Source organism: Vitis riparia, chromosome 8, assembly GCF_004353265.1.
Source record: "Vitis riparia cultivar Riparia Gloire de Montpellier isolate 1030 chromosome 8, EGFV_Vit.rip_1.0, whole genome shotgun sequence".
Lineage (NCBI taxonomy): Eukaryota > Viridiplantae > Streptophyta > Magnoliopsida > Vitales > Vitaceae > Vitis > Vitis riparia.
Genome location: NC_048438.1, coordinates 12,768,067 through 12,779,076, shown reverse-complemented (window position 1 = coordinate 12,779,076; position 11,010 = coordinate 12,768,067). Strand labels below are relative to the sequence as shown.

The following is an 11,010-nucleotide window of genomic DNA, read 5'->3' as shown; positions in this document are numbered from 1 at the left end:
CTGCGGTGGCGTTGGCGCTGGCGGTGCTGGTGGTGGTGGTGGACGGGGACGAGGACGAGGACGAGGAGGAGGAGAGTCAGGAAAAGAGTACTGAATGTTGAATGAGTGAGAGAGAGAGGTGTATGGGAGAAGGGAGATGCGGTGTGTTTGTACCAAATGGAAATGTCAGCCGACAGCGAGAATCCTTAGAAGAACGTGACTTGGTATTGGGTACATGCAACTCCTGCCCACCCTGCAACCTCCTATACTCATTACTCAGTGCCCCTCGTGCGGTCTTCTCTCTTTCTTTCCTCGTCTGCCCCCACCATTTTTTTTTCACTCAACATAGACATATATTGGTATACAGAAACCCAAAGCCCGAAATCATCATCAAAATACTTGGATTAGTCTGAGATCTTAATATATATATGATAACCAATGTATTATATCATACTGTGATTGACCCAAATGGATCGGAATCCTCTCCATCACAAATTGGGGTTGTATGAAGATTCAACATTTTACTCCCTTTTCTTTTCCTTTTTACTGAATGTGAAGTTTGAGGCAACATGTGGTGGAGAAAAATATCCACGACAGCAGCACCATCATGATAAGGGTGTTAGACTAGTGTCCTCTTCTGCCATCCACCTAATTAATGGAAGTGTACTTCCTCACTGCTCCTTCCATCGATGCTCTTTCCGTCATCCACCCTTTTTTTTTTTTTTTTATCCTCTTTGCATAATTCATAGATTCAATCCTGCACTGCAATTAATTCTGAAATAATTAGATTTGAAGTTTTACCTTGGATTAAGACAAAGAGAGAGGGAGAGAGAGAAGAAGAGGGTGGAAAAGAAGGGTCAAGAGGAAATGGGTAAGGCGGGGAGGGGACCCAGTCTTGGAGGGGGAACACGTGCATTACTGACAACGTTGAAATATAGGTGTCAATTGTGGAAAGGTGACAATGGGGTTTGAGTACTGCCCTTTTACAACTTCCCACGTGGAGATGCACGTGTGGGGGCAGAGAAAAGGAACTGGGTACTGTAGTGCTCTTAAAGCCTCCCCTAACCCTCCTTTTAATATCTTTTTAGGTTATCTTCCCCCAACCACTTGTCAGTTGTCCCATATTATGTTTTCCTTTATTTCCTTTTTCCCCTTCTGGTACTGGAATTGAAGGTCTTCTGTTACTTCACTATTTTGCATCCCCTTAATCCTTGAAAATGGGGTTTAGATAATTGAATTAGAAGAGTACAAAAAGCCCTTTTGAAAGATATACTGCCCACTAAAAGCTACAATCTAGATCAAATTCAATTGCTTATTTGCATATTATACCACATGTGCGTTTGGATGTGATTGAAAGAGAAGTTAAACTATATGACATGAATGTAAGCATATAGCTTTTGAATAGGATCCACATCACATATGAATTATCCTAATAGTGAAATAGGACAGATCCCTCCTAATAATACCTCTGCTTTATTCAACCAATCAGCCTATTTCTTCATACAATCAAAAATAAAAAAAAACAAAAAGGATGGTTGGGGAGAAGAGAAGGGTTTGATACATTCTACTCCACCCAAGTGCTTAACTCATTACATGATTTTGGGAAGGGACCCATTTGGAATTGGAGTTCAACATAGACAAGAAAAGAGAGGAAAAGGGAGGGGGAGATGAGTAATGGAGTGGGGGCAGAGGATATGCCACAAGACATGATTGATATCTACGTGTATGATATGATGTGCTTCTTACATTATTAATTGTGTATGATATGATTTGATGTGCTTTGGTGACCATTTTGTTATCAACTAATGCAACACCACCATCATTGCCAACTTAGCATGTCCCCCCACACCCTCTAACCCTCTCTACCCTTTCTTTGCTATTCGTCTTCACATCATCTTGGAGGCCTTCATTCATCACACATCACTTCATAAGCAATTTTCCCCTTCATTTGTTTTGATTCTATGGATATTTTTATGTCCCATTTTTCCTCTTTTATTCATCCATCCACACTGTTTTCAAGGAAGGGCCGTGAGGAAAAAAATAAAAGAAAAATTCAAAGATTTTGAGATTACATTTAGCCCATCAATATAATATGAATAAATAAAGGAAAAAGACTAAGTTCCAAACCACCATGTCAATGATATATTTACTTTTTGAGGGGTCACACAAGTTGGAGAAGAGGGGAAGCAAAATATGAGGCTGTAATCAAGACTTGGAAAGACCAAAGACAAGAAATCCAAAGGTGTACAAACAATGATAGATATTAGCCAATAAGGACACATTAATTTTTTCCTTTTAACCCTTTTTTATTTTCAAGTGGGGTTGCCCCTATAAAGTGGGTTAGTCTAATCAAAAACCTCCCCAATATCCTAGCATTCACCCCTCCTCCCCCCTCAGGAACATGACTCTCATTCTCCGGCATTTGATCCCACATCCCTCACTCACTCGGCTACGAGTGTATAATTCAATTATGCACACTGTTTAGGTGTACTTCAATCTTATTATTTAACCAAAATCTCAAATTGTTCTGTTTGTCCTAATTTTTCGTGTTAACTATTAGACGGTATTACAGAGGTGGTAGATGTGGAATTCCATTCCAAAATCTTGCATCCGTCCATGTACAGAGAGAGAACACATTATTCTTTTATTTTAAAATTTTCACGTGAGGTGTGAACAGGGAAACAAATAGAGGATCGGTCCGGTCAACTAAGGAGGCCGTAGGAGCCGGAAACTCGGACTTTGTCAGTGCAAATCTGGCACCCAAAACAGAAGGCCATAACACTCTCGTCTCCGCGGCCAAGTTTTGGTTTTGGAGCTCCACGTTACAGTGTTACACTCCTATATCTTCAGGTCATGGTTTAGAAAATAAAAATAAAAATTTCATTATTATAAAATTCAAACACTAATTTTATTAATATTTTTATTTCTATTTTTATATGCCAATGCACCCTTATTTAAGTGCCTAAAGCCTAAGAATTTAGAAATTTACACCACCGCACATCACTACTAAATCTCTGAGCTACTCCCCCAAAAAAGAGAACATTGAATAGGGGGATTGGGCTTCAACCGTAGGAACTTGAAAATTTTATGCTGAAATAAAACTGCTATCTTCATGACCTCTTGAGCTAAGTTTTTAATTATAAAAATAAATTGTTTGGTCTGCGACCAATTTTAATAACTAGAGTGATCTGATTTTTCACCAGCCGATGTCAAATCAATTTATCTCATATAATGTGAGGGGCCCTCTGTTTATAATTCCAACTTGCTTGAGCGGCCTAGCTTTGTTTTAAAATGAGGACTGAGGAGGTATATCATTTCACAGTATCAATACATCCAACCCATGACCTACACCTGCACGACAGTAGGCACGAGGTGGGCCGATGGAAATGGCAGTCCATGGTTTTCACAAGACCATAGAAGAAAAGTCCATCCGCATTACCCATTTCCAGCCTTCCTTCAGTAGTGAAACTGACATTGATTTCCCCTCTGTTTTTTGTAATACAGTAATAACGGGATGAAAGAGAGGCTAGTCAGCAAAACTAAAGGAATCACCATCAACTAACGCTCCGTTGGTAACATTATCTAAAGCATCATTCCAGACGCCAATTTCATACCAGCTGCAAAAGCATCGATGAGCCCTTCCAGATGCAGATAAAATATGAATATGTGAATAGCAGAGAACACTAGCCACAAGCATGAGCATCTAAAGGGAGCTAAATCAGAGAACATCAGCCACAGAAGCATCGCCAAAGGCCCCGCGATGGAACATTGTCGAGCGGGGCCAGATGGGCAGAAATAGTGTTTCAGATGGATAAGGCCGCTGAGCATGAATTAGAAGATGCCATAGAAGTTTGGATGAATGACTACATGCAACCTAATAATCTTAAATCAAGAAATATAAAATCCTAATAACTTGAGTTTAACTTAAATTTTGTGGAGCTTCTTCAATCAGGAATTATAACATCCAGGATGGGAACCACTGTTTTAAAATTCAAACAGGAGTCAGGGCACCTGCCAAAACCCAAAGATATGGGCAATAATAATCCCATGGAATATTTTAACCCATGTTACAGGGCGCCAACAAATACATATATAAATGGAAATATAAAGTATTGTAGAAATTAAACAGTGAACAACACACTTGGAGTAGGCCTAACTATAAAGGTCATCTTCATCAGCAGCCCCACCAGCAGAAGCTGCAAAAGGGTCCGATCCAGCAGCTCCTGTGCTGGTTTCTGAAAATCGAAATTCAGTTCCAAAGCCTCTGGATTGCTGCAATGTCTGTGCAAATGCCTGGTATTTACGAATGTCAGCATCACTGACACTCCTCCTAGCATACTTCATTGATTCTTCAAAATGAGCAGCCTTGATCTCTGCCACTTCTTCATCAACATCCTCTTCCATAGCCTCAGGGTTCTCCCTTCTCCTCCTCTCCCTCTCAATGTCCTGCAAAACCCAAAAATTTATGATTATTTTCTTGTCCTTTGCATAAGTTCACAGAAGTTGAAATAAAGGATTTCAGTCTTAGTAAAACTTGAATGGTCCTCTGGTCTACTACATGGGATTTGGAACAACTGAATACATATGCTAAGAAAGAAACCTACGCAAGTGCTTTTTCTACCTTCAAGTTGGCCACGGATTACTGCAGTAGCTGGGGAATGCAGCTACCCTTAGACAGATGCAGTAATGGGACTCAAGAATATTAGATAGCCCAATACTCCATATTTTGAGAGAGCTTGTTTCAAGCACAAAGACAAGGCAGAAGGAGATGGAAATGGCCCAACTACTTAATGATGAATGCCTTTTTCTAAGGAAATGATGTGGGGGGCTGTGCATTTTCGGCCCACAACCTCATTATAAGAGGGACAAGTAGCCTTCATACTAATTCCATCCTCCCAAATATTTATGCTTCATAAAGGTTCTTTGATATCCAATGACTCAGATATCACAGAATTAGTAGGTTTTCCCTTATATAAACCTAAACAGCCATCCAGTTCTCTTTATTTATATCAGCTCATTGGTGTGTGTGTTGGGGGGGGCGCTGAGGGGGTTAAAAAAAATGCTTTAGAATGGTAAAAGAGTCAATCAGATGATGAATGAGAAAATGAATGAAACTCAAGAAGTGCAGATGACTACCTTCTCAATATTCTCTCTTATGGCATATTTGCATGCACGCTGGCATATTTCAGTAATATCAGCACCACTGAAGCCTTGAGTATACTTGGCAAGGGCTCTAAGGTCTACATCTTTTGAAACAGGAGATTTCCTCAGGCAGGCCTTGAAAATTTGATGCCGAGAATCCTCATCAGGTAAAGGAATGTAAATCAACTGATCAAGACGACCTGGACGTAGAAGTGCCGGGTCAATTATATCAGGTCTGTTGGTAGCCCCAATAATAAAAACAGTTTTCTTTGCGGACATTCCATCCATTTCAGTCAGAAGTTGGTTCAGAACCCTATCAGCAGCACCCCCAGCATCGCCTACACTGCTTCCTCTCTGTGACAATTAGAGTGGGGTTAAAAAGAATTTAATCCAGGAGAAAAAAGTCAGTTTAGCAATGAAGGTCATTCATCCAGTTCATAAAAATAAAATGAACCTGAGTAGCAATGGAATCGAGTTCATCAAAGAATAGGACACAAGGGGCAGATTGGCGGGCCTTGTCAAAAATTTCTCGCACATTGGCCTCGCTTTCTCCAAACCACATTGTAAGCAATTCTGGACCCTTGACACTGATGAAGTTTGCCTGACATTCATTGGCGATGGCCTTAGCAAGCAGAGTTTTACCACATCCAGGTGGACCATAGAAAAGAACTCCCTTGGAAGGAGACATGCCAAACTTCTCAAATTTCTCAGGATGCTCCACAGGATATTGAACAGTCTACATGAGAAAAAAAAGTACAAAAAAAATTATGTACCAAATAAAAAAGATAAAAAGATTAAAAAAAAAAATTAGAGAAAGAATTGACAATTTGGCAATTGCACTTACCTCCTGAAGTTCCCTCTTAACATTCTCAAGGCCACCAATATCTTCCCAGCTAACATTAGGCACTTCAACAACCTGGTTCATAAAAAGTGGAAAAATGGTAAATAAGGCCCGGCCAATAATCAGCAAAGAAACTCTAGGGCACATATGATATATTTCAAAAGACTCACTGTTTCACGGAGAGCAGATGGATTGCTTGTCCCAAGAGCAGTCTTAAAGTGCTCATCAGTAACGGCCATGGAGTTAAGTATCTCTGCATCTATACTTTCATCTTCCAAGTCAATCACATCCATCTTCTCTCTGATGCACTGAAGTGCAGCCTCTGTACATAGAGCAGCAAGGTCAGCACCCACATACCCATGAGTGTCCTTGGCAATTCTTTCTAAATCAACCTGTATGAAAGAAAACCAGACCTCGTTCAGATTTCATTTAAAAAGAAATAAAAAGGGATGTGGACTTTAGTAAGGAGCTAAGCATGTTGATCTTACATCTTCGGAGAGCTTCATGTTCTTCGTATGGATGCGAAGAACCTCAAGACGCCCAACTTCGTCTGGAACACCAATATCTATTTCCCTATCAAATCTCCCAAACCTTCTCAAAGCTGGATCTATGCTGTTGGGACGATTGGTCGCACCAATAACAATAACATGTGCACGGGATTTAAGTCCATCCATAAGTGTCAAGAGCTGAGAAACAATACGCCTCTCAACTTCTCCATGTGTCTTCTCTCGCTTTGGAGCAATTGAATCAATCTCATCAATAAAGATAATGGATGGGGCATTTTTCTCCGCTTCCTCAAATGCTTTCCTGAGATTGCTTTCACTCTCCCCAGCCAATTTTGACATGATCTCCGGTCCATTAATACAGAAGAAGAAAGCACCGGTTTCATTAGCAACAGCTCGGGCTATTAAAGTTTTTCCAGATCCAGGAGGTCCATATAGCAGAATCCCTTTTGGTGGCTTCACACCAATTGATTTAAATAACTGGGGATGACGAAGCGGCAGCTCCACCAGCTCCCGGATCTGAGCCATCTGTTTTCGGACTCCACCAACATCATCATAACCAACCTCATCTAATCGGTCCTCATCCTCCCTTCTCACAGGCTCTCCTTCACAAAAGATCTCTGTGTCTGGGGCCACCACACAGTACTCAGCAGGGTCAGTCTCAATTACCTTGAATTCTACACTTCTCATTCCTCCTCTGACAAGAAACAGATCACCCTTCCTCACTGGGCGGTATGCCTCAAGGAAGTAAGCTGCAAATATGAAAATAGACTCAGAAACCAGTCATGCCACATACCAAAAATAAATAAATAAATTCACATGCACTCAACAGAAGTATGTCTGATCAAATGACCACTTGATCATACTTTCTGTCACAAGGATACATGAATCATTAACCAATTACTAAATATTTTATTCCCTGACTATCAAAAGATATTAAAAAGAAATTGAATGTGTATGCTTTAAAGTCATTACAAGCAGATGATCTATTTTAGGATTAAAGAGCAACCGGGACTCCTTTATGAGTATCTGAACATAGAAAAAAGGGGATAGGTAAAGATATCATATGTACAACATGCAGTCTTACATAGCAGTTATTTATTTTATGCTTGAGACACAAACAAAAGTCGCATTAACCAATAAATAAGCCCATGAAAGTACTCCCAGCATATACAGGGCGCCTGAAGATGTTAAGTGGAATATATTACTGCTTTACCTAGCTAAACTCAGATTGCAAATATCAGAGACGGATGCAGCAGAACAGACTATTGAGGAACTGATGATAGAAACTGTTATTAACATCAATCTCTACTTGGATCATCTTTAAATCATTAAATCATGTGACACTTGAACCATGGAAAATGTGCTAGAGCTTGAAAATGCACATGTTGATCCTGGAAATAAAGCCTGCTACACTGTTTGGACCACAAATCACCAATAATCTGTTCTTATCCAATAGAAGAGGGGCATTGGTTTAGTGGTTAGGGAACACTTTCACTATCCTAAATTCACATTCAAATCATGATACTACCTTCCAATCATTATCTTTTTCATTATTAACCAAAAGGCATATTTCATGTTTGTGTGTGCATACCATACACACTTAATCAAATGGTTGGGCATTGAACTAGCCAACAATGCTTAAAGATAGTTCAAATAAATGTGAAGAACAGGAATACACTTATAACCATACAGATAGAATTCCCTACTCTTATCTATTTAATCAAATAAAAAATCCAACTTGTCTTCTGACTATATAATAGAAAAATATAAACGGAAGTATTACATGGGGTAAATTAAAAAATCAGCAAGAAAATGAACTCACGTTTCAAATATGCATCAAATAGATTCCCTGTGACACCTTCAATAGTGTCATCCACAGGGAGGATGTGCACTCTCTTTCCATATTTGACATCAGGACATTGGTGCACAGAAACCACGTCGCCTAGCCTGACCCTCAGGTTTGATCTCACAACCTTGTTCATTCTAATCTTTGGTTCATCACAGGTATCATCAGCAAGAGCAATGCAGATAGTATCTTTCCTTTTCTTTCCCTGGATTGCAATAACAGTCAAGTAATTTAATTCAATTAATAACAGAAATACATTGATAGAATTATTAGGCATATCAACCCCATCTCACAAAGGAGGGTCATCTTGGTGAAGGCTCTGATTGAAACGGATAACCAGAACCTGAACAATGATTCTCTACCCAGAAAATATGTCTCCAAAACGAATTGAACCCTAATAAAAAAACCTCACCAACTTTTCAAAAAAGTTCATCAATCAAGAGTTCCATTCATTATAGGTGGATAAAGCAACAATCCACCAATCAATTTAATCTTTGTTAAAACTACAAGAACCGCAATTACAATTCCCAAAACTACAACAACAAATCACTCAGATTCGAAAGAATTAACACCAAAACCCTAATTTGCATGAACCGAGCATGACCACGCAAAACCCAAATCACAGCAATACCCACCACACCACCAACCCCATCTATAAATTTTAGAAGCAAAAACATAAAAATAAAATGAACTTCAAACGATTCAAAAAGAAACATTAAAACTTATCTAAATCAAAAGCCCACGCCAATCAAACAAAACCCAAATCAAAATCAACTTTGCAAACCAAAACCATACCGAAATTACGAAAAACCAAAAAATATCATCCAAATAATTGAACTTTATTCTCTTAAAAAGAAGAACAGAACACAAGAGTTGACCTTGATCAGGATTGTGTCGCCGCGAAAGAGTTGCAGTTTCTCCATAGTGTCGGGGTGAAGCGCAACGACCGAGTTGTCATCGTTAACAGCTTCGTCAACGACAAGACGATTCGCAGCCTTCTTGCGCTCCAAAATCGCAGTACTGAAATCTCTCTTCGTTCCCTTGCTGAAAAGAAAAAAAAAAAATGAAACTCAAGAATCGGTGAATTGTTGGAAAATTTGTAGATCTGGGAATGAAAGACTTACGAATCGGAGGATTCGGCTTGGTTGCTCATGGTGTAGGATTCCCTGCAACGACAACGTTCACCGGAAGAAGGGAAAAATCTGTGAAATGGGATCTGAAGAATTGGGGAAGGGGATATTGGGTATTTATAGGGAGCGCAGCTCCGTTTCTTGTATAAAAAGAAAGGGTTTTGTTCACTTGCTTGCTTTTTTACTTGTGCAAGTTTTCTAATTTTTTATTTTTTTACTTTCAAATTTATATGAGGATTTGTTTCCTTTTCTACTTTCCTCTTCTTTCTTTTTTTTTCTCTCTTTTTCTTTTCTCACTCCTGCTGCCATCACCCCATTGGATATTTTAATTTTTTAAATTTAATCTTTTAATTTTGCATAGAATTTTTAAATATGTCTTATAGATTCCATGTCACATGGATTGCACGAAAGGCTTATCATATTTCTAAAAAAACCCATTAATTGTTTTGTAAAATTTAGAATTTCTTTTTTAATATTTGAAAAATCTGAAAAATTATTTATAGTGTTTTATATTAAGATATGTTTGGAAATTATTTTTTACAATAATTTTCTATTCTTTAAAACAAAAAACATAGAAAAACACTTTTGATAATTAAAATCTGTTTTTGGTTTTTTTTTTTAGGATGTTTTCAGAAAACATCTTTTAATTATTTGTTATTATTTTCACTTATTTTATGAGGATTGTTTTAAGAAATAATTATATAGATATGTAGAATGATTAAAAATAAAATATTAAATATAAATTTTATTTTTAAAAATATTAGAATTATGTTTAAAATATTTTAGGTTTTCAAACATACTTTTGTTTTATAAAAATTAAATAACAAATTTAAAAAATTGTTCTAAAAAATCATTTTTCATAAATATTTTTTAAAATAATTATCAAACAAACCCTTATTATCCTAAAAATACTTCACGAAAAAACATTTCCAAACACATTTTCAATGTGTTTGAGAATGATTTTATGAAGTATTTTTTAGTCTAAAAAATATTTTTGAAGAAAGATGTTTAATAAAATTTGTAAAATATTTTGAAAAATCTAAAAAAAATCACTTATTGTGTTTAACAGTGATTTTTAGAAGAGTTTCTACACTTTCTAATATTTAAAAAACAAAACTTTCTAAATATTAAAAAAAGTTAAAAACATTTTCTAAACTTATTGTGCTCTTATAACATTGAAAATTTGTTATTTTAAAAATTCACTTGATGAATTATTCTCCTAAAAACATTGTCAAACACATTTTAATTTATGTTTGAAATAATTTCATATTTTTAAAAAATAAATGTATATGGTTTTTAAGAAAATAATTTTAAAATTTTGTATTCACGAATACCTTTCTTAGTAATTAATTGATTGGAAAATGGACAAAATATAAATTTTAAATATTTATTTTTATTTTATTAACCAAAATGGGTAACACCAGGTGGCTAGGCTCTTTTATTTCTCTAGGTTATGTTAACGCTTGAGAATAATTATTCATTATAGTCCGTAATGATAACGGATCATGTTAATAATCTAACCAAATTTAGATTTTTATTTGTAAATAAGCCAAACAAGGAACAAAA

At 37.0% G+C, this 11,010-nt stretch overlaps 1 protein-coding gene across 1 annotated transcript; it reads right to left on the bottom strand.

The window, feature by feature from the left end:
• Positions 1 to 3,882: 3,882 nt before the first annotated feature.
• LOC117920196 (cell division cycle protein 48 homolog) lies at positions 3,883 to 9,568 on the bottom strand. The gene is made up of 9 exons (XM_034837584.1): positions 9,439 to 9,568; positions 9,193 to 9,358; positions 8,291 to 8,519; positions 6,451 to 7,217; positions 6,133 to 6,354; positions 5,966 to 6,037; positions 5,576 to 5,857; positions 5,116 to 5,475; positions 3,883 to 4,425 (listed from the first exon to the last, which is right to left on the bottom strand). The coding sequence occupies exons 1-9, from the start codon at positions 9,465 to 9,467 to the stop codon at positions 4,132 to 4,134; spliced, it is 2,421 nt and encodes an 806-aa protein (XP_034693475.1). The 5' UTR covers positions 9,468 to 9,568; the 3' UTR covers positions 3,883 to 4,131.
• Positions 9,569 to 11,010: the final 1,442 nt, after the last annotated feature.